This window comes from Mytilus edulis, chromosome 2 (genome assembly GCF_963676685.1).
Source record: "Mytilus edulis chromosome 2, xbMytEdul2.2, whole genome shotgun sequence".
In the NCBI taxonomy this organism is placed as follows: Eukaryota; Metazoa; Mollusca; class Bivalvia; order Mytilida; family Mytilidae; genus Mytilus; species Mytilus edulis.
The window spans coordinates 21908928-21932802 of NC_092345.1; the positions used below are offsets into that span (position 1 = coordinate 21908928).

A 23875-nucleotide genomic window follows, 5' to 3' on the forward strand; every position below is an offset into this window, starting at 1 on the left:
ATCACATTATTTGACCCCACAATTTTCTCTGTACATCAACAATAGCATTAAAATTTGTAAATATGTATCTCTGAAGTAACAGCATTCTATGCATTAGTTTCCGAGAGAATAATTATCACTGAATTCAATACTGTAAATTCAGAAATTATTGCAATGCTTTTATTATTGCGAAAAATGTGACAGGGTTATAATCGCAATAATTGAAACTCCCATTTTGAACTTTTTTATGTGAATAAAACATAGTTTTTCTCAATATCGCAAAAACAAAATTGCATATAGTCTAAAATGACAAATTTGCAATACAAATTCACGCAATAATTTCTGAATTTACAGTAGTTATTCATTGAATTTGCTCAAGAGATTTTTAAATGAGATTCATCCTTATTTTTAGGTGTAAGATAGGATATTTTGGTTTGAGTGAGAGGAATCCATTTGGATGTGTTTCCTGTTTCTGTTTTGGACATTCCCAGGACTGCATCAGTTCTACAGGCTACTATGCAACTAATATTGTTACAGACTTTGAAACAGGTTTGTAGTATGTGAAAAAAAACTTTTTTCTGTTGTTACCGAAAAAGGCAGTGTTAACCCTTTCGCCGATGAGTCCCGGTTTACCGGGATTCACGCTTCAGACAACTGACGATGAGTCCCGTTTTACCGGGATCGGAATACATCTTTTATGTTTCCCGCTCAAAACAGTGCAAACATGAGTTATCTTTCTTTGATGAATACTCGGATGAAAGTGTAAACATGGCGCTTCCGTTTGTTGAAAACCGTGTCAAAATCAGACGAAATTTACGGAATTTACGAGAATTTGAAATGAGGAAACATTTTTTTTGAAAGAATATGGAAGAATTGAAGCCAAACAAGTATACTTTTTTGACGTAAAATGTCGTTTTATGTACAAAACACTTGGAATGGACATCGTTCAGTGTGAGGAATTTGTACAGACTCATAAAAATTTTCAAAATTTTGCCGTTTTGGGTTTAAAAATTACGATTTGGGGTCTAAAAGCAGAATTTTGAGAATTTCACCTAGATAATGCCGAAAATTTGAAAATTTGAATATTTTATGAAGAAAAAATTATCAAAACATGAACAAAACTGTAAACATGGTGTTAGTGAATGAAATAAATACACAAATAACTACAAACAAGTTTTTATTGACATTTATTATGAAGATCTCCCACTTGAGTAATAGTAGCCAGGGAAGCCATCGTCTCAGAGTAGCTTCTCTCTGGGCAGCAATCGGTGAAAGGGTTAATGAAAGTACAGTAGACAGTATCAAAACATAGTTAAATGATTGGCATTTAGATGTATCATGCAGATATTTATTAAACAAATACAATCTTGACCACTGTAACCAAGTTATGAAACTTTGTAAAGATCATTAAAAAATATTGTTTTAAAAGTATCGTACTTAAATATGATATAGAAAATTTGGGGAAAAAAGTAATACAGAGACAAAGATTATATAGTCTCATAGAACAGTTAAGGTGGCTCGGGCCTATTCAAAGTTTCTATCAGAAGTGCCATATTTTTTGTTATTCTAATCTTTACAGAGAGTGAATTAAATTTGTCGAGAAATAAAAATAGGAGGTCCCTCAAAATATCACTTTTAAAGAGGTATGTAAAAGGGACTGTTTGTCAATGAAATGATGGGGAAAATAGAGGTGTTGACATATTTTTTTTTCTCAAAAAAGGTTCTATGACACTTGCTCCAAAACTGTAATATAAAAAGCTAAAATATAGCTTCAAAGAATGAGTAAATAAAAAACATAGGTCACTGATAAGGAAAAATAAATATTTTGCCTTAAAACCCAAAATTTTGGCAGAAAAATGGTAAAATTGGGTGAAATATCATTTTGAGTCTTTCATAAAAACGATAATAATTTTTAATTGACAAAAGTGCAATAATTTAACATTTTTAATCAATGATAATATTTAAAAAAAATAATAGTGAATATACGAAACAAACTTTTCGTGTGCATAGTAATTCATGCCTGAAATTATGCGCAGTAGAATGGTCCCGATCCACCTTAATGTCAGACTATTCACATACGACCCTTTTCCTCTACTATCTGTGGCTTTGACCCTGACAATGGCAAAGTGTCTCAACAATACATGATTTATCCTCTTCATGTACAGTGATATGTTAATATGGGAGGCATAGGTTATAAATATGTGACCTTATCTCATAGTGCAACTAATGGAAACAAATTTGAAATTATATTTGAATTTCAAAGGAAATTAAAAAAAAAATAGTAATGTAATAATTAATAAAACATATATGTTACTATGTAAATTCTATTAAATTAATCCGTAACAAGAATTTTTCTGTTATTTCAGCATTTAACACTTTTGTTATTTCATCCATCACTACTGATTTTAGTTGTTGTAAAGCAATGAATCATTAAGTATTCATATTTATGTTATTAATTTGAAAAATATTTGTTTTAACTTTTCAGGGAAACAACGTTGGACTGCTTCAGACAGGGCCAATAATGCTATAACCACTCAATACAATGCTTTCTTACAAAACCTTGGAGTGTCTTCTACAGGATATGAACATGTGTATTTTATAGCACCAGGCAAGTTACAAATATATTGAGGAACAAAAAATCTTTACTCAATGAAAATTTACTACCTTTTTAACAATAACAAATACAAGTATTAAATAGCATCAAATATGTGGTACGAAACATAAGCCAATAACAACGTGTTTAGCATCACTCTATTTAGCATACACAAAGAACAATCATTAATTTGATTCCATTTGCTTTATTATCTTAAAGTTTTTTTATGTATATTAATTTTATTTGATTCTAGGTATGAAAAAATCTTGATGAATATTAGTACTGCCCTACAAAAATGACTTAAAAATTGCTGTTTCAAGTCTTTATTTTAGGTATAATGTAGAATTTTTTCAATTTTTTTTTGTAGCTCGTTACCTTGGAAACCAGAGATTAAGTTACAACCAGTTTTTGTCCTTTGATTTACGTACTGGGGAGGAAGAGGGAAGAGCCTCTGTTGTGGATATCGTACTAGAGGGTTCTGGACAGAAAGTATCGTCAGCAATCTTTACACAGGGTAATAAAATGCCTGGTATAGAAACACACAACTACAAGTTCCGTTTGAATGAACATCCTAATTATCAATGGACACCAAGGATAAATGCTCAGGATTTCCTGACAATTTTGTCAAACCTGACGGCCATAAAAATTAGAGCTACTTACAGCAATGGAGGTAGGTTATGTTTACTAATGTGACAGATTTGTTGTCAATGAATTAGGACAAAGTTGGTATGATTTTTGTTTTAATTTTTGAAACTTATTACAAAGGCTACTAATAATTTTTACATGGTAAATGACATTTAAAAAAAAATCATGTAACATTTTCACGTACAAAATTTTTTACCTACGGGAATAAGGTGTATGCAATACTTCGGATAGGTTTTCTCCTAAAATGTCAACATAAAGTTTTAGTTTGACCCCTCTCACCTTGGTGATACATACCATAATGTTCCCATGTTAATATGTTTGCTGTTTTCATGCAGATGATATTGAATTGATCCTAAGACTCCATAGATTTCTTGACATTTTTGAATTAGACCTGGGAATCAGAACTTAAGTATTCTTGAAATAAAGTACAGTATTGAAAAAAATTGAATATTTACATTTATGAAACCTTGTATTCTTTTGCATTCATGTAAACTTATTTATTTTCATTATAGGTGTTGGTTTTATTGATAATATTGTAATGGAGACAGCAAGACTGGGGTCAAATGGTGGAGAAGTTGCTGCTTGGGTAGAGCAGTGCACATGCCCAGAAGGTTATGTTGGCCAATTTTGTGAGTCTTGTGCTGCAGGATACAAGAGAGACCCAGTAAATGGTGGACCATTCTCTAATTGTGTACCATGTGAATGTTTTAATCACTCTGATAGCTGTGAACCAAATAGTGGTAAGTTTGATATGCTAGTTATAAAAAATAGAATTTAAATACATGTTTTACAATTATGAAAACAAGAAAGTTATTTGATTTAGTATTGAGTGTATTTTGATTTTATAGCACATTGACTAAATTTGCTTATTTTATGTAAAAAAAATTAACATTTGGTGATTTTGCTAATCTTCTAGTACAAAAAAGGTTTTCTTAATTAATTATTATCAGTAGTTGACTTATGCAATACATTTTTGAAAGATTAGGGTCTGTAAATAATACTGATGAATAGTGTGTTTTTTTATAGTTTGATGGTATCACATATCTGAGATAATTGTACTGCTACAGAAAAAACTGTCAAAACTTAACTACTTTAGGAGTACAAATTTTATTCTGATCAGACAAAAGTTTGTTTACAGAAAAAAATTATGGAAGATTGTTAAAACAAATTATCAGAAAATAATTATGCATGTTCTAATATGATAATTCAGTTTCTCAAGATTGCTTATTTGCTCAGTATTTGTCTTTGACTGAAGTAAGAATGATGGTAATACCTGCAATATATCTACTTTGGTCAATATTCTACAAAATTCATCGATAACCAGAAATTAGAAAGGTTTCTGGTTTGTCCAGTGTTAGTTTTTGGCAACCTGAAGGGGAACCCTTGTAGTAAGTATTTTGAAAATATAGATTTTCATTCTATTTCAGGTCGTTGTATCTGTAACCACAATACTGAGGGAAACTTTTGTGAGCGTTGTGTCGCTGGTTACTATGGCAATGCTCGTGAAGGAACATCTAATGACTGTCAGCCTTGTCCTTGTCCTGATGGAGGACCTTGTGTATTGTTACCTGGAGGAGAAGTTGTATGTACACAATGCAGAGAAGGAGAAGGAGGTATAAAAGGATATGCGGTTATCATGGTTATAGACAAATAATTTAGTGTGATTTTTTTTTTTTGTCAAATAGTATGGTCTCGGTTTACCCTATTTAAATGCAAGGGAATTAAAAAACAAACAATTATATTTCAAATATCAATACAACTTATTACATGGCATTCTCATTTACAAATCACATTGAACAAGCCTCAAAATTTTTAATAATCTCTAATGGCAGACAAGGACAACAATCACAGATTGAGGATGTAAATTAATTTTACTAGCCATTGTCAGAGAAACCAGTAAATAGTTATTACACATACTAAAAGATTCATAGTTTTAGAAGAAAGTACATTTGCTTTATATGAAATTATATTTTGGTGTCTTGGCAGGAAACCTTTGTGAGTTTTGTCTTGATGGTTATTTTGGTGATCCAACTGGATTGAAAGGAGCTGGTAGACCATGTGAGAGATGTAAATGTAATGAAAATATTGATACTAATGCAGTTGGCAACTGTGACAGGTAAGACATCTTTTATTTCTGATACAGGTTATTAAAGATTTAAGATTGCAATTCTTACCAGGATGATAACCAGCATTTTAAGAATGGTCTTTGTGACTGGTCTTCATACCTGGTACCAGTTACAAATATATATATAGGAAGATGTGGTGTGAGTGCCAATGAGACAACTCTCCATCCAAATAACAATTTAAAGGTGTAAACCATTATAGGTCAATGTACGGCCTTCAACACGGAGCCTTGGCTCACACCGAACAACAAGCTATTAAGGGCCCAAAATTACTAGTGTAAAACCATTCAAACGGGAAAACCAATGGTCTAATCTATATAAAATTTAAAAAAACGAGAAACGAGAAACACGTTTAAATTACATAAACAAAATCTACTGTACATCAGATTCCTGACGTAGGACAGGTGCAAATATTTGCAGGGGGATTAAACGTTTAATGGATTCAAACCTTCTCCTTTTTTCTGAAACAATAGCATAACATCACAACATGGAAAAACACACGATAAAATATCAATTGGCAGGCCTAAATCGATCAAAAAACGTACATTAATACACTATAAACGAATAAATTTGATCTGCGATATCTGAATGCAAATGCACAGTTAATAAAATATAAGGGACAAACATTATAGGCCAAAAAGTAAACAAACAAGTCCAAACAAAGCCATGTAAAGACACCACTGCGAAATATTTAAAAAAAAAAAGACCATTTTTAAAATGCTGGTTAACAGTTTTCAGTCCCTTCAAGGTTAAAGTTATAATTTTTTAGCTCACCTGGCCCAAAGGGCCAAGTGAGCTTTTCCCATCACTTGGCGTCCGTCGTCCGTCGTCTGTCGTCCGTCGTCTGTCGTCCGTCGTCGTCTGGCGTCGTTAACTTTTACAAAAATCTTCTCCTCTGAAACTACTGGGCCAAATTACACCAAACTTGGCCAAAATCATCATTGGGGTATCTAGTTTACAAAATGTGTCCGGTGACCCGGCCAACCATCCAAGATGGCCGCCATGGCTTAAAATAGAACATAGGGGTAAAATGCAGTTTTTGGCTTATAACTCAAAAACCAAAGCATTTAGAGCAAATCTGACATGGGGTAAACTTGTGTAACAGGTCAAGATCTATCTGCCCTGAAATTTTCAGATAAATCGGATAACCTGTTGTTGGGTTGCTGCCCCTGAATTAGTAATTTTAAGGAAATTTTGCATTTTTTGGTTATTATCTTGAATATTATTATAGATAGAGATAAACTGTAAACAGCAATAATGTTCAGCAAAGTAATATTTACAAATAAGTCAACATGACCGAAATGGTCAGTTGACCCCTTTAGGAGTTATTGCCCTTTATAGTCAATTTTTAACCATTTTTCGTAAATCTTAGTAATCTTTTACAAAAATCTTCTCCTCTGAAACTACTTGGCCAAATCAATCCAAACTTGCCCACAACCATCTTTGGGGTATGTAGTTTGAAAAATGTGTCCAGTGACCCAGCCATCCAATCAAGATGGCCGCCATGGCTAAAAATAGAACCTTGGGTAAAATGCAGTTTTTGGTTTATAACTCAAAAACCAAAGCATTTAGAGTAAATCTGACAGGGGTAAATTTGTTTATCAGGTCAAGATCAACCTGCCCTGAAATTTTCAGATGAATTGGACAACCCGGTTTTGGGTTGCTGCCCCAGAATAAGTAATTTTAATGAAATTTTGCTGTTTTTGGTTATTATCTTGAATATTATTATAGATAGAGATAAACTGTAAACAGCAATAATGTTCAGCAAAAAAAGATTTACAAATAAGTCAACATGACCGAAATGGTCAGTTGACCCCTTTAGGAGTTATTGCCCTTAATAAAATTGAGAAAGGAAATGGTGAATATGTCAAAGCGACAACCACCCGACCATAGAGCAAACAACAGCCGATTTTTAGTCAATTTTTAACCATTTTTCGTAAATCTTAGTAATCTTTTACATCTTCTCCTCTGAAACTACTTGGCCAAAATCATCATTGGGGTATTTTGCTTAAAAAATGTGTCCGGTGATCTGGCCAACCATCCAAGATGGCCGCCATGGCTAAAAATAGAACATAGTGGTAAAATGCAGTTTTGGGCTTATAACTCAAAAACTAAAGCATTTAGAGCAAATCTGACAAGGGGTAAAATTGTGTAACAGGTCAAGATCTATCTGCCTTGAAATTTTCAGATAAATCGGATAATCTGTTGTTGGGTTGCTGCCCCTGAATTAGTAATTTTAAGGAAATTTTGCATTTTTTGGTTATTATCTTGAATATTGTTATAGATAGAGATAACTTGTAAACAGCAATAATGTTCAGCTAAATAAGATCTAGAAATAAGTCAACATGACCAAAATCGTCAGTTGACCCCTTAAGGAGTTGTTGCCCATTTTATTCAATTTTTAACAATTTTCACTAATTTGGTAAATTTTTGTAAATTTTTACAAAATATTTTTCACTGTATCTAAAGGTCCAAGTTTATTATAGATAGAGAAATTCTTAGTACCAAGAATGTTCAGTAAAGTAAGATCTACAAACACATCACTATCAGCAAAACACAATTTTGTTATGAATCCATCTGTGTCCTTTGTTTAATATGCACATAGACCAAGGTGAGCGACACAGGCTCTTTAGAGCCTCTAGTTTAGGTTGCATGATGTAAATGGTGTATTTTACCTGAATTGCTATTTTGATTGATCACATATGATGTTCATTGTGCCAACTATTGCAACAAGATGGATGAACTTTAAAATCATAGTATTTACTTTTTGTATATCAGAATTGTAAATTTTAAAGATACTGTAAGATAGATTGTTTATTGAATAATTAAAAAGATAACTGTTATATCTTAATATTTCAGGTCAACTGGAGAATGTCTGAAGTGTATCTATAATAGTGCTGGATTTTATTGTAATAAATGTTTACCTAATTATTATGGTGATGCTTTAGCACCAATCAAAGGAGATTGTAAAGGTTTGTATTAGTATTATTATGATGCATTTAATGTTCTTATGATCGTATAATTGTAGAATGCGTTGTGCTATGAAGTGAGAAAGACATCTATACAAACGATTGATTTAATGCTGGAATAAAATGACTTTAACAAATAGCAGCCATGACGTTACATATAGAGAGCTGTAACGTGTATAAGTACATGTATGATTCTCATGTACTGTTATAGTCTGTATTTATCCTTGACAATGTCTTTTGATTTAGTTATAATTAAAAAGATTGGTATTTTGATGAAAAAGAATCTTTCAAAGAAAGATTTCAAGGCCAAATGATTTTCTTATATTTGTTTAATTTAACTTGTAATTAATTTGATAATTTTTTCATAATTGTTTTTATTTTAGCTTGTAGCTGTTATCCTCCAGGCACGCTCAGTGCAGGTGTTTTGTCATGTGACCCAGTGGTTGGATCATGTCCATGTCTTCCCAAGGTTGAAGGTCGTCAGTGTGATAAATGTCAATCCGGTTATTGGAATATAGACAGTGGTACAGGCAAGTGAAATTTACAAATTTGGTTGACTTCAATGAAAAAAAGGGATAATGTTTTCCAATACAATTCATTTATTTCATCTCAATTACCAGAAAAAAATGTTTAATATTTTTTTTTATCATTTCCACATTCTATTGGCAAACACGATGCCAGCTTTTTGAACTGACAACTTCATTTTGATAACAGCTTGAAAATGTACAAGCATCTATGTATACTTGTATTCATTATTCAGCCCTACCTACTAAAATATTTTACTCTTAGTGTAGATAACCAAGCCAAATATGAAAATGATTCCAAATTAGATATGCATCCCTTGCTCAACATACTAGAGTGGTTTTCATGCCTCAAAAAGTGCACTTATGACATAAAATAACATCATCTTAAACCGACAAGATAACAATTTGAATGAAGCATATTGGTAATTACACTACTGAAGTTAACGTTGGAAAAGAAATAACTGTCTGCCTGGCACAAGGTTAAATTTATAAATACATTAGAATGAATTGACCTCATATTACTGAAATGATGAGATTGGAAAATTTAAATTATCACACTTAATCATCAAAATTTTATTAGGTGAAGTACCCAACTTGATATAATGTTTTGAATTTATAATATAATTAATTTTGATTGCAGGTTGTGAAGAATGTAATTGCAGTCCCATAGGATCATTGGATGATACATGTGACCAGGGCTCTGGTCAGTGTCAGTGTAAAGTAGGTGTGACTGGCCTGAAGTGTGACCAATGTCAGAGATTCTTCTTTGGCTTCTCTTCTGCTGGTTGTACAGGTATAATTAATATATACTATAGTATTTATTTATTTGTATGTTCATCTGTTTATTACATATGACTAACCTTCTGTGTTAAGGCCTCTTTGATATTTGGTCTGAAAACTCATGTAGTTGAGTTGTACTATGTGAGCTATTTTCAGATCTGCCAGGCAATCACTTCATGTTTATAAAATTTAGAAATTTTATTGAACCATCAGAGTATTGCATTCATTTGTAAATATCTAGTAAATAAACTCATCTTAGATACGGTATTAGGCTTCAAAATTTGTAAGCCAAACATGCATTTAATCTACAAAAGACTCATCAGTGACGCTCAAATAAAAAGAAAGTTAAAAAAGTCCAAGCAAAGTAACATGTAGGGGCATACTTTGAACACCATCAAATGAAACTTAATGTTAGCATGGAGGAAGAATACAATTGAATATTTTAATTTTATTTTCAGCCTGTAACTGTGACCCTGAAGGAGCATTAGACTTACAGTGTGGTCCGACTGGTAATTGTCCATGTAAAGTGGGTGTTGTTGGAGCCAGATGTGACATGTGTCAAGAAAACAAATACAACTTGACTGCTGGTTGTATTGGTAAGTGATTCAGTAAGAAATGTCATTTATTTACTGGAATCTTTTTACTATTAAATATATTGCAGTGACAGAAATGTTGCTGTGAATCTGGTTAAAGTTTTTGTTAAGCTTAATGTTTAAATGATTGACAAGTAACGGTTATTTCATGATTAAAAAAAAACAATGATCTAGACTATGGGAAGTGGGAATGTATAAAAGTTTTGTACAATAACACATTTAATTTATAATGTGAGTTATATTGGGGGGAAAATTGGGGGAGGGGGTCTTTGCATTTATTCTATCTTAACAGTTATATTGTTAGCTTGTTAGAGATCTATTTTTCACTTTACTACTTCTGAAATAAAAAAAAACCCCAACAAACAACAAGTGCATTGAGTGCAACATTCTATACATCCTATCCATGAACATTTTGAGAAATTTATCAATGAAAAATTTATTTAGGTTTGTAAGTATCAAAAGTATAATCCTTTTAAGTATGTGTATAACTATACTTGTCAAGAAAATAACCTAAATTGTGTATGGTGCATGCATTAAAGTGTCTTCTCTTAAAACATCAACTATGTAATTGTTAAAGTGATATTTAGAATTAAAGATATCTTTGTCTGTAATTGTAGTTATATCCACTGTACAGCATTGCCTTCCAAGGCTGAATAGAAGACAATGTTGAATTTTTAGTTCCTTCTTTAAAATGAATGCAATCTTTACCTTCCAGTGCTCTCAAACACTTTGATTGCTGTTAAGTCACTTTGCTCCACCAAGATCATATCTGACATTCTCTATACTCTTCTATATTTCAGATTGTGCACCATGTTATAGCCTTGTTCAAGAACGTGTAAACAATCATCGTATGAAGTTGGACGATCTTCGTAATCTTATCATCAATATAGGCAACAATCCCAGTGCTTTCAATGACACACAGTTCTTAATTTATATGAATGAAGTGAATTCTTCTGTTGTAATGTTACTTGATGAAGCTAGAGGAGCAGTCAGTATGTATTTTTTAACTCATATATTAATTTACTACTTAATAATTACATTAGATGTATGTTTCATTATAATACGTTATTCTGATTGGCTACACTGCAATCTTGCGTTATTCCTTAAGCAACTTCATTACACAATAAAATTTATCCTTCATGATTACACGAGATCCCACAATAAAGTGCACAGGCAAATTGAATAAAATCTTTATAAAAATCGTGTTTTCATGATCATAGCTTAAAAATTGTAATTATAAGTATTGAACGCTTCTGTTTGTAACTTCGTTGGGTTGTAAAAGCGTTGACCATTTGCACATTTTAGAATGAAGCACATCTGCGCTTCATACAAATAATAATTTATCTTATAAAGTATAGTTAAGATGAGAATATTTGCTGTATTGAAAAGGGTATATTCAAGACCAGTCTTTAAAAATGTGTTAATGATTGCAGTTGAAACAGAAATGATGAAATTGAATACTTTAAATAAAGAAAGCCTTTGTTTATTTTTGTTTAGCTGACAATGGAACATTAGGGGTACAGTTGGCAGCATTAAGGAAAGCAGTTCAAGAGGTTAACTCCAAAGCTTATCAGATTGGTGGAAAGTTGACCGCTGCAGAAACAGCATCACAGAATAGCGAAAGAGACCTCAGACTAGCCAGAGAGGCCATTGATCGGGCAGAAAAAGCCTTAACAGCAGCGGAGAGTTACATTGACACAGAAGGTAGAGCAGCTCTTCAGAGAGCAAGGGAAGCCCTGGCAAAGTTTGGACAGAAATCAGACCAGATGACTCAGATTGCTTCTAGGGCTAAGACAGAGGCTGATAGGTAATTTTTTTGTCTCTTTAAACAATTACTGGTTGGATGAAGAAGGCCATTCTTCATGTGTATTTGCAAAATATTGTTTATTTCAAAATACTTTAAATTTAGATATTTTACGCAAGGTTATTTTGCTAATTACACAAATAGATAGACAACACAAACCATTTGTATAATACTACAATGTAAATGGGAAGCAACAACTTATTGTTTATAATGCATGAATTTAACCCCTACACAAAAATTAATTGTACGCAAATAGTGAAATTGACAACTAGAAAAAGGACAATTTTTTACAGTACCACAAATTAAACAGAAAATCTCATCAATGAACAAGATGTTAAGTTTACAGAAATCTATATACATGTTCTTTTAATTTAGACTTTAATAAAACTTCATAGATGTGGATGTAAGGATTAGCTATTGTGAGTAGCCAGACAACCTCTTACATTTATAACATGAAGTTTAACATTTATTTTATAATTAAAGGCAATGGAAGGATGCAGAGAGAATCGAAATGTTGGCCAAGAATGCTCTGAATACATCTCGAGAGGCCAAACGTCTTGCTGAAGAAACATTGAGGATGCCTGACAAAACCAGTGATGACATTACTAGACTAAAACAGCAGTATGTTATCTACTATATCTAAAATACCATATTAAACCAACAGCCTGGCTCAGTTTACCCACCAAAAATATTTAATCTTAAATAACTACTTTTAATTGATTTAAAATATGTTACGTTCCCCAGAGCCTTTATGGAACTCAGGTAAATTAGTCCATTGTGATTGGTTAAATGTGGATATGTGGTGACTGTTTATGGAACTAGGGGATTGGTAGCTTTGAGCATCATGGCTTCACATCTACTTTAATTGTTATTGTATAGCATTGTTTAATTTTAATATTTATACAGAATTTGGCTTGAAAAGTCGCCTAATGGTTAAATTCATGATATGGCTCATTACTTAAGACCTACAAATCTAGGAAGGGTAAGTGGAATCCATGGGGTATTCAACCTATGGCCTATTGTTATCCTTTGTCTTCACAATGCCATTACTAGATAAGCAAAAACCATGTTCAATTTGGGTTTGTTTTAACTATTATTGAATAGTATCTTCAGATATAAAAAAAATCATTATAGGTATAATGATGCAGATAGACTTTACAACCAGACCAGAACGTTTGCTGAGAGTGCTAAACAAAGGGCTATTGATGCATATGATGAAGCTTTAAAACTATACACAGATGCAACATCAATACAGCTACCTGGAACTGATGTTCCTGCTCTTAAAAGTAATGCCATGCTGATAAAGAGAGAGGTAATTATCTTTCGATTTGCTTCATTTGTTGGTGTAAATTTTGGTATTGCTGATAGATTTTGTTGAATGACACAACTTGTTCCCGCACACATCTTTAGAAATGTCTTGCCTGTGCAAAATTCATAGAATAGAGACTTAGGTGTACAGTTTCTGGCATCAAAGACATGAACAAATGTTGTGATTCAGACACACAGTAAAAAATATCTCTATGTCAAGAATTTATTTATCATATATCAACTGCTTTTTTCATTATTTGATGGGCAAAATGGACATAATTTTGTAAATGGGAAAATACACACAAAAAATCACTGTATTGTATTGTTAAAGATGTAAACAGTTTAAAATTAATTAACTGACAGATAATCGATAACAAGTAAATACAAGGTTGAAACTTCATGGAAGAGATGGTCAGAGATAAATAAATCATTTAGTATCAGCTCAACTTTTTGTTGTGACTTTTTACTCTAGAATTATACATAGACAGGACTCCCAACATCTAATAAATGAGATTATCTTTGAATTTTAGGCACAGGAAATAAAAGATGAAGCAATCAGATTGATGAGAGACAATGCTGCACTTTTAGAAGATGTATCTAATCAAACTAGAGATGCTACTGGAATGTTGAAGATTGGAAATGAACAGCAAAATGTAAGTTATAACAAGCAAATAATGTGATGGTTTAACAGGATTCTCATTATGAACTTGGATATTGTTACCAAAATAAACCCCACAGATTCTAAGGTTTAAATTTTTAGAAAATGAATTTTTAGGTGAAAGTTCAATAATTAGTTAAATTTATTTTAAGAAATTACAGTAAATTCAGAGATTATTTCTTTTACATTTATTATTGTGAACCCTCAATGTATGGTAAATATGCGAAATCAAATTAATGTGATTGCAAAAGTTTTATGATCTAAAAACCATACTGAAATTAAGAATGTGGGTTTTTACTATTGCGCAAATTAATACGTTCACATTTTTTTCATTAACCCTTAGACTGCTACGCGCGACTATTGTCGTTCTGATAAAGCAGTTCGCTACTGCTACGGTCGACTATAGTCGTTTCCGTAACTTGTTTGTTTACACAGTTACCATGGAATGGGCGGAGTCAATATTCATGAGATTGTAGCAGTTTCGACTTGTATGGATTCTGATTGGTTAAATATCTGCTTTCGAGTGTCTGTTGACTTTAAATCAGGTTTAAGCAATAACTGTTATTGAGTTCTAGTTTCTGGTCATTTTTTTTATATTTTATATTAGCAATTTTCATGAATTACGCTAAAAAAATAAAAATAAAATTTGTAATTATGCCCACATTTTTTCAAAAGAGTTGGATGAGTATTATTTTTTGGGGGTTTAATATGGCCCAATGCATTTTTCCATATGAAACTATTGTTATAAATAAAACATAGTTAAACATAAAACATAAAATAACTGTAATTCAAAATTTACATATAATAACAAATCATACATAAAATGTTTTGTTAACAATGGCATCACAGTAAAATGAAATAAATAAATAAAATGTCTCGAAAATCACCAATCTTATTATATATGCACCAATTTTCAGTTCTGTGAACTCTTCACAATGATTGGAACTGAAAAATAAATAAAAGAAAACATAAATTTTAATAAACAATTGCAAAAAATGAATAACAAGAATGTGTCCAAAGTACACGAATGCCCCACTTGCACTATCCTTTTCCATGTTCCATGAACTGTGAAATTGGGTAATAATCTAATTTGGTATTAAAATTAGAAAGATTATACTATAGGGAACATATGTACTAAGTTTCAAGTTGATTGGACTTCAATTTTATCAAAAACTACCTTGACCAAAAACTTTAACCTGAAACTCCCACTTTCATTTTCTATGTTTAGTGGACCGTGAAATTGGGGTCAAAAGTCTAATTTGGCTTCAAAATTAAAAAGATTATATCATAAGCAACAAGTTTATTAAGTTTCAAGTTGATTGGACTTCAGCTTCACCAAAAACTACCTTGACCAAAAACTTTAACCTGAACGGACGGACGGACGCACAGACGAACGGAGCCACAGACCAGAAAACATAATGCCCCTCTTCTATCGTAGGTGGGGCATGAAAAAATTACAAAATGGCGGATATTATTTGGGAGTAATAGCCAACACGTTCAGAAGTATTTCAATGATAATGATTTAACAGCGACAGCCGATTTAAAGGATTTAGAAGAGAACAGAAGATATAATATATGGAAATAGAATCATTCAAGCAAAACCTTGAACAGAAGACTTTTAAAGCGAGAACCACAGGGATTCCCCAGACCTTGTTCAAAATGGATGACATGAAACAGGATTTGCGATGTTTATCATTGCGCCTTTCAAATGATCACTGACATCGATAGATCCAAACTTTAAGTTTGTCAAGATTATTTATTGATGAAATCTATAACAATGAACTTGTTTTATAAATATATTTGTACATGGAAGTAAACGTCGTCGCAGTGAAAGTCAGAGGAAAATACCGGAAAATAGTTGCATAAAAAAGGCTGTTGGTCCCAGAAGAAACTTTGTTCTTTTGATAATCACAATGGAACTAGTTCTTAACAGAGATTTTTAACTATATTGGTTCAATTCTGAAGTCATGGATACTTGTTTAAAGTTTTTACATTGATGGATTCGTTAATAAAACATGAAAAAAAAAGTTGACCTTTGTTTACCTTTGTTTACCTCTATTTGCACCTGTTCAGGTAAAAAATGACCAGAGACTCACACAAAAATTAAATAAATAAAAAATACAGAATCTAACAATACTTTTTTATATAACTTTTATTGATGAATATTCAATATTTACAAAAATACATCAATTGTAAGTGAACATGTTTATTTCATCAGTGATTAAAATTTTATTTAAGAATTGAATGCTGCTTTTTGTAAATTTATTGGGGTGTAAAAGCGTTGACCGAAGTACATTTTGTATGAAGCGCGGAAGCGCTTCATGCTAAAAATGTGCGCACGGTCAACGCTTTTACAACCCTATAAAGTTACAAAAAGAAGCATTCAATACTTATAATTACATTTTTTAAGCTAGAATCCTGAAAACACGATTTTTATCAAGTTTTCATTTAATTTAGCTGTGCACTTTATTGTGGGACCTCGTGTCATCATGAATGATAAATGTTATTGTCTAATACAATTGTTTCAGGAATAGCACGAGATGTGCAGTTGGCCAATCAGAATAACGTATTATAATGAAACATACATCTAATGTAATTATTCAGCAATACACAAAAGTACAATAGAAATGAATGCAGCAGTCTAAGGGTTAATGAAAACAATGCAATAATTACTGAATTAACATTAATGATCATAATGCTGACCAAAACATTTAAATTTTTTATGAACTAAAAATTCAACAATGTATGTATTGAATATTTTAATGTGTTTTCTCCTTTCAGCGTGTTGACGAGCTGTTAGCTGAAGCAGATGCTGCCAGACAGATGGCAAGAGATGCCACCAGCCGTGCTGAACAAACGCTGAAGGAAGCCAGTGATACTCTCAGAATTTTACTGGGCTTCAATCAACAGGTTCAGGAAAACAAAGACAAGGCAGATAATGCTCTTCTGAGAATACCAGAAATTGAGGCTATAATTGAAGAGGCAGAGAAAAAGACCATGGAAGCTCAGGATGCTTTAAGTGGAGCAGAGTCTGATGCTGACATGTCCCTGAAACTAGCCCAGCAGGCACAGAGTACTGCTCAGAATGCCTCTAATGTAAGTTATTAAAGGAAACAAGTTAACTTGAATAATCCCACTGTAGAAACGGGGCTATGTTGCTGTCAGTCTGTCCAATAGTTCAACAAATATTTTTGTCACACTACATTAAAGAGTGATTTCTTATGAGCACTTTTTGAATATTTCAGATACCCATTTCCTGTTTGCCAATTATTTGAAAGTTTCCAACCCTTTTTTTTGTACAATGAAGTTTTGTAAGCAGCCTGCATTGTATTGTGTTATGCCTTTTGTACAAATGCCAAGTATTTTTCTAATGGTTCTTAAATCAATGGTGATATAGTTCATGTATTTACATATTTGTTGACAGGAGGCAAGTAGAATCAGACAGGAAGCTGACAAGACAAAGGAGAAGGCTACCTATCTGAAGGATGAGGCTGATAACTTATCTGAGGATGTGAATAACTTAGAAAAGGACATCGCACAAAGGGAAAAACAGGCTGATGATGATTCAGCTCTTACAAACGATGTAAGTATTTTTTTTCTACCTTCTACACTACTTCACATGGTAACAGTCTGTAGGGATACCTAGGCTATAACCTAACTTGGACACATTGTACTGACTCAGTGACAAAATGTCTATTAGTTACTGCCTCTGGCTTAGTGGAGAAGCAGCAAATTTCAATTTTAAAGGCTTTAATTTGACCTGGCCAGGGATTGAACCCACAACCTTCTTCACTCAAAATGAGCAACAGATCACTGAAGCAATAAATTTGGATGAAAAACAAAATACTATACATATCGATAATCACTAATCAGCCATTGCAGCTATCATAGTGATATTTTATCAACAAAGGCTGACAAATATGTATTGGTGTACTTTATAAAAAAAATAATGGATAAATAGTTGCAGAATACCAAATTACCATTAGGGGTACATGCATGCAAAAAGATATCAAGAAAAGAAATTATTTGTGATGTTATTTTTTTAATTAGAAGATGAAATGCTTTATATTATACTGCTTACAAATACTTACTTATGAATAAATTTACATAAAAACATAGTAATGTTATAATTTTTATTTTAATTTTTTTATTTTATTTTTTAAACAGGCATTGAAAAAGGCTAGTCAAGCACAGAATACAGCCAGAGATGTGTCTACTAAAGTTACAACAGCATTAAATGAAATTAAAAATATCTCTAATTTATTGAGTAAGTAATGTTCAAATTACAAAATTGTAACTTTAACAGTGGATAAATTCATTTTGTTAAAAAAAAAAAATTGATTGTTGGTTTAATGCCACTTTCAGAACTATTGGCTATATTTTGGAGCTCAGATTTTATAGGCGGAGGAAGCAAAAGTTACCAGAAAGACCCACCAAACTTGGGAAGGAACCTAGTCAATTAAAATTTGAGTCGAATACACCTTTCTTGTGCTGGGTTAAATCTGACAACCTCAGTGTTGACAGCCTTTTGGTGTATTAGATGAGCTGCTTATGTCACTCAGCCACCAAGGCTCAAGTTTAATTAATGTATAAATCACAGGAAAATGTGATGAGTGCAGAAAGAAACTAATTATGTTGAATCAATCAAAACTTAAACAGACACATGATAAGATAAAAAATAGACAATTTGTACAGAAGAAATAGTGGAAGTTTTTGTAGATGTATTTAGCGCTGTAGGTGATCAGTCATATAGGAAAGATAATACAATACAAAAAAACTCACAATTCAATTTGACTCTCAAGTCATTGAAGATCCCAGTATATAGCCTTATTTGCAAAGCCAAACAGGGTTATTTGAATCCCCTATCTACCTTGCTTGGAAATCATGTATTGTAATTTTACTTATATTGGCATTAAACTAGATTTTTGATCCCCTGTAATTCATTAAATATAAATCCAAAGTGTATGTCAACATTGAAGTATTTAGAATTACCCCTTCAGTTGAAATGACATTTTGCTTGTTTCTATATTTAATACTCTTTTAAATATCTTTGTTTCATTTCAGATCAACTTGACAGTGTAGACACAGCTAAGTTAGATGACTTAGAAAAGCAGCTTGATGATGCAGAGAAGCTATTAAGAGAAAATAATTTAGACAAACAATTTGTTGACCTTGATAATGCTAATAATGAGGTCATAGATCTTGTGCTCAAGAGTAAACGAGAATACGATGACCTGAAGAAGGACGTAGAAAATATAGAACAAATAATGAATTCACTACCCGATGGTTGTTTCAAGAATATAGAAATAGAAACAGCACCTGGTACTTAGATTTTTATTCAATCTTAATTCTTATCTTATGTAGCCATTGTCAAGTTGGAAGTGAAGATCTGAGTGATTGTTGGTTTGTAAATGGTAGAAAGAAATGAGAATGTGAAGAATTTTAAGATAAAGATCATTGTTTGGATGAGAACAATTATATTCTAAAAAAAAATTAAAACTATGATAAATCATTCTTTTTTTCTTTAAAAAAAATGTCAAAATATGTAAGCATCCTTATATTACCTTTAAGTTTATGCCTATGTTATTTCATTGAAAGTTTGATAAGAATTGTTTTCTAGTTATCTATTTTGCTAGCTTTCTCATGAACAGTTAAATCTATAAGGTCCTTTTATATTCTAGTCAATTCAAATCATTTTCTCAATATGCTTGTGAATTGCAGGCAATTTGCATATGTATTATATCTTTCATGTATATTTAGAAATCAATTATTTTTCTGACTTCTATAACAATTTTGTATTCTAATTTATGTTTTTTAAATCAGAAATTTTTGTAAAATTTGTGAGATTGCACCTATGATCAGGTATTCTTTTAGAATGTTTTCTTGGGATCTTGGATTTTTTTTTACTTTGTAACATTATTTAAGGATTTCTAATCATTCAGATTAAAAAAGCCTTGGCTATAAATTTGTTAGGAAAAATTTGATTCCTGTATAATTTCTTGTCAAATTTACAAAATGTATTCAGCCGTCGTCTTAAATTTGTCGTTCCCTCATAAATTTTTTCTCAACTTTTCAAGTAATATACTATATTTTTTTCCAACAATAGAGGTTGACAAATATTGAGCTGTTAACAATCAAGGCCAGTGGAATCTCGTAGCAATAGTGTTAATCATTGTCCTGTAGATAATCACATCTCATTTATATTATTACTTGGATTTCATTCAAAATTCATTCATTATTTAAAATCAATGAATTCTCAATTTAAATATTTGTCTTAACACTGCTTGAATTTATAAATTCAGTGTTGAGGAACTTGCACATCATTTATATTTTAATCAAGTTAATAAAACAACATTTGACACATTTTAGTATATTTCCTGATCCAGAAAATCCTTCTCATTTCTTAGCCTAGATATCTCAACTGTGGAGTTGAACTTTGATTACCTCAAATATTAAAACTCAGTTAACATGATTCAGGATAATTGATAAGAAATTTCAACTCCATATATAAACTCCAAATCCCAACCATGAATAAATTGACATATATTTTATTTTCAAAAAAAAAAGGAAAATTCTAATATAAGTGCAATTTCATGCGTGTTAAATTATGCATCATTTGAAATCCTTCCATCTGACAACAAGACAAGTTTCAATTTTGCCGGTAATATATTTTTTTCTTTTTCTTACAGTTGAAAAGTATAAAGTTATAATTTTAAAATTACATTCAGTTCCGTTTATGTTTATGTGTTTTTTCTATACGACCTCAATATAACACTGTATCTGTCTCTGTAACTCAATCAGAACTTGCAGTCGGAAGATGTTGGTTCACTTATGTAATTTGTTCTGAGAATTGTATTTTGTGTGATAACAATTAACTGGGTCGAGACTGACCAGTTTAAAGAATTTATTGACAAAACCACCATGACCACACATAGAAATGAGTATATAGTGCCTTTAGATTGAGAACTGCGATGATATGTCATAAATATATATACCTCAAGTGGGAATACTCTGTTCTTGTTATAAAGATATTTCAGAAAGACAGGCTTCTTTTTTATATATCATTTTTGTGATGCTTTAAACATAAATAGAATTTCTATATTTGGATAAATATTCTGCAGTTTTGAAGTTTTCATTTTTTTGGCATTAGTTTTTGCAGATGCAGATACCACACTTAAGGGATTGTAAAAAAATCCTACATGCGTCATAAAGGCAGATATCCTTTAGTATTAATCCTTAGATATTCAAACGCTTGCTTGCTTCGTCATGTGTAAAAGACCATTGGTTTTAGCAATTTATTTCAAAATGAGTATATCAAGCTATTCAAATTGGAATCTTAAGTTGTTATGTTACAGGTTGTAAAATTACCAAATGCTTATTAAATCATGTTGCATATTAAAAACAAATCTTTATGCTTTGAGATATAGTGGTTGTTGAAATAATTTAACCTGCCTCTCCATTTATAGAGACTTTTTTTGTGAACATATTATAGTATTATTAAGCAATTTAATGAATTCATTGAGGTGACAAGCTTTTTTTTTTTTTAATAAAATCTGATTATTCTGCAAAGTTACTTGATAATAGGTTGTATGATGGAATATTTATCATCAACACTTTACTCTTAAATGTGTAAAATTTCAATGGTGCTATTTTTACATTGTTTTGTGATGAAGTTTTACTCAAGGGCAAGACTATCAGTTCTTTCATTAAATTGTACAGATATTTATACTTCACTTTTGTAATTGTATTCATAAATGTAGTAAAAGACAAAGTTGTGCAATGCACACTGGTTGTAACGCCCCATATGTAGTCAAAATACACCTTACACACGACTGGATACTAGAATATACCAGTATACTTAGATTAAATATGAATTATAATTTCTAGTTTGAAAATCAGATCCAAAGAATCTTTTGACCTTTCCGATTAACTTCAATAGTCATTACTACATTTAAAATTTGAAGTCAATTAAAACTTTTATTATAAGGAGGTTGTATCAATTTTTAGGTTAGTAGATATATACATGTGAATAGACCAGGAGTCTTTGTATTTGTAATTTTTTCCCCTTTGGAAGAAAACATTTTTAGTAAAATATAAAAAGGGGTATTTAAGGTTGATTGGTATCAAAATTAATTTATATTTTCACCCAGAATATTAAGCAGTTCATTATGGAGTATCTATCACTTCATATACATCAACAATTATGTGCCAAATATATGCAAAACTTACAAAAACATTTTTAGTAGCTATATGTAGATAAAATTTTGTATAGATATTTTTAATCATGATCTTTACCATTTAATATTGTATTTATATATACCGGTAGACTATTTTTATCCATCAGTTTTATATGAATTAGTGTTTTATAGCTGTTATTGTGTGCTGTATTGTTGTGAGTAACTCTCTTCAAATTTATTTTGTTATTAGAAAACAGCCTTTCTGATGTCGTTTCTGATTGGTAATTTAAAGAAATTTTATAATACATGTATCTGGAAAAAAAACATCATAGATTATTGACTTTTTAATTGTCGAAAATCAATTGAATTAAACTTCAAAGTAGATTTGATTATTTTGAATTTCTAGTGGTTAACTTTCAAGACTTTTGGTAAAAAAAACTAAGATTATTTAACATCTTTTTAGCTGTGATTTTGTCATTCAAATTTTTGTACATAAGGTTTAAAACAGCATACACTAGATGAATTTTGATTAGTTATTTGTAACTCGATGATGTCAGTGTAAGTTTGTCAGCATGTATTTAGTACATTTGTTGTGTCATGTGACATGATATCCCACCTTCTTATCATCGTTGTACTTTTCTTTAAGATAGTCCCATTTGTAAAAATGTTCTATGACAGCTGTACATTTGATATTATTAAAAAAAAATTACACCATTCTGTGTTTTATATCTATGTCTGCCTTTACCTATGCATTTAAATTTATCAATGAAAACACTTTTTTTTTTTTTATATCTTTTTATGCCCCACCTACAATAGTAGAGAGGTATTATGTTTTCTGGTCTGTTTGTCCATCTGTATGTTTGTTCCTTCGTCCGTCTGTCCTTCTGTCTGTCCTGCTTCAGGTTAAAGCTTTTGGTCAAGGTAGTTTTGATGAAGATGGAAGTCCAATCAACTTGAAACTTAGTACACATGTTTCCTATGATATAATCTTTCTTATTTAAATGCCAAATTAGATTTTTTTAACCCAATTTCACGGTCCGATGAACATAGAAAATGATAGTGCAAGTGGAGCATGTTCTATGGACACATTCTTGTTTTAATTTGTCTTGTAATAAACAGAAGTGGTAAATGGTTTTGTATGAACTAAAATTATTTGGTAATATTTTGGTATGGATGTGTTGTCTACCAATAGACTGTATTTACCTTGCTTATACTGATTACAAAATAATTCTTGTTAGTAGAAAAATAGCGCAATCTAGTTCATCATGAATATTCTAAACTATGATTTTCTTTGATATAAATACATCAACAAAGTTGGAAAACCTAAATGAAATCTATATCAAAAGTTAATATCAGCAAGGTCTTCGAGGAGTGAGATAATGAGTGTTTATAACCTATTTCTATGCCCTTGACCGTCTGTATGTACGTACGTATGTCCAAAAATTGGTTTCTGTTCTCTAACTTGAGTTTGCCTCAACCAAATATTATGAAACTTATACACAATGCTAATAACCTCAAAACACAGATCAAGTATCAATTTTGGTGGCGTCACTTTCTCCGTTCTAGAGTTCTGCCCCTTTCTTTATAAATGGAAAAATTGCTTAATTTTTGGAAAGATTGGAACTTGTTCTAAATCTTTCCTTAGGCACTGGCCTTCCTAACAACACAACAGGTTAGCTACTATTACTGCATGTATTCACTCTGAAATATAGTTCCCTATAG

At 31.4% G+C, this 23875-nt stretch overlaps 1 protein-coding gene across 1 annotated transcript in view; it reads left to right on the forward strand.

Moving 5' to 3' along the window:
• Positions 1-22867, forward strand: part of LOC139511720 (laminin subunit gamma-1-like) — a 45819-nt gene extending 22952 nt beyond the window's left edge. Inside the window, exons 8-26 of the mRNA XM_071298753.1 lie at positions 392-528; positions 2465-2587; positions 2940-3242; positions 3730-3957; positions 4645-4830; positions 5204-5333; positions 8200-8312; positions 8693-8839; positions 9474-9626; positions 10072-10209; positions 11007-11198; positions 11704-12013; positions 12494-12631; positions 13145-13322; positions 13849-13971; positions 16758-17072; positions 17401-17559; positions 18144-18243; positions 19041-22867. Of these exons, the coding sequence (XP_071154854.1) occupies positions 392-528; positions 2465-2587; positions 2940-3242; positions 3730-3957; positions 4645-4830; positions 5204-5333; positions 8200-8312; positions 8693-8839; positions 9474-9626; positions 10072-10209; positions 11007-11198; positions 11704-12013; positions 12494-12631; positions 13145-13322; positions 13849-13971; positions 16758-17072; positions 17401-17559; positions 18144-18243; positions 19041-19306 (3439 nt within the window). The 3' untranslated portion in view covers positions 19307-22867. The remainder of the gene's footprint in view (positions 1-391; positions 529-2464; positions 2588-2939; positions 3243-3729; positions 3958-4644; positions 4831-5203; positions 5334-8199; positions 8313-8692; positions 8840-9473; positions 9627-10071; positions 10210-11006; positions 11199-11703; positions 12014-12493; positions 12632-13144; positions 13323-13848; positions 13972-16757; positions 17073-17400; positions 17560-18143; positions 18244-19040) is intronic.
• Positions 22868-23875: the final 1008 nt, after the last annotated feature.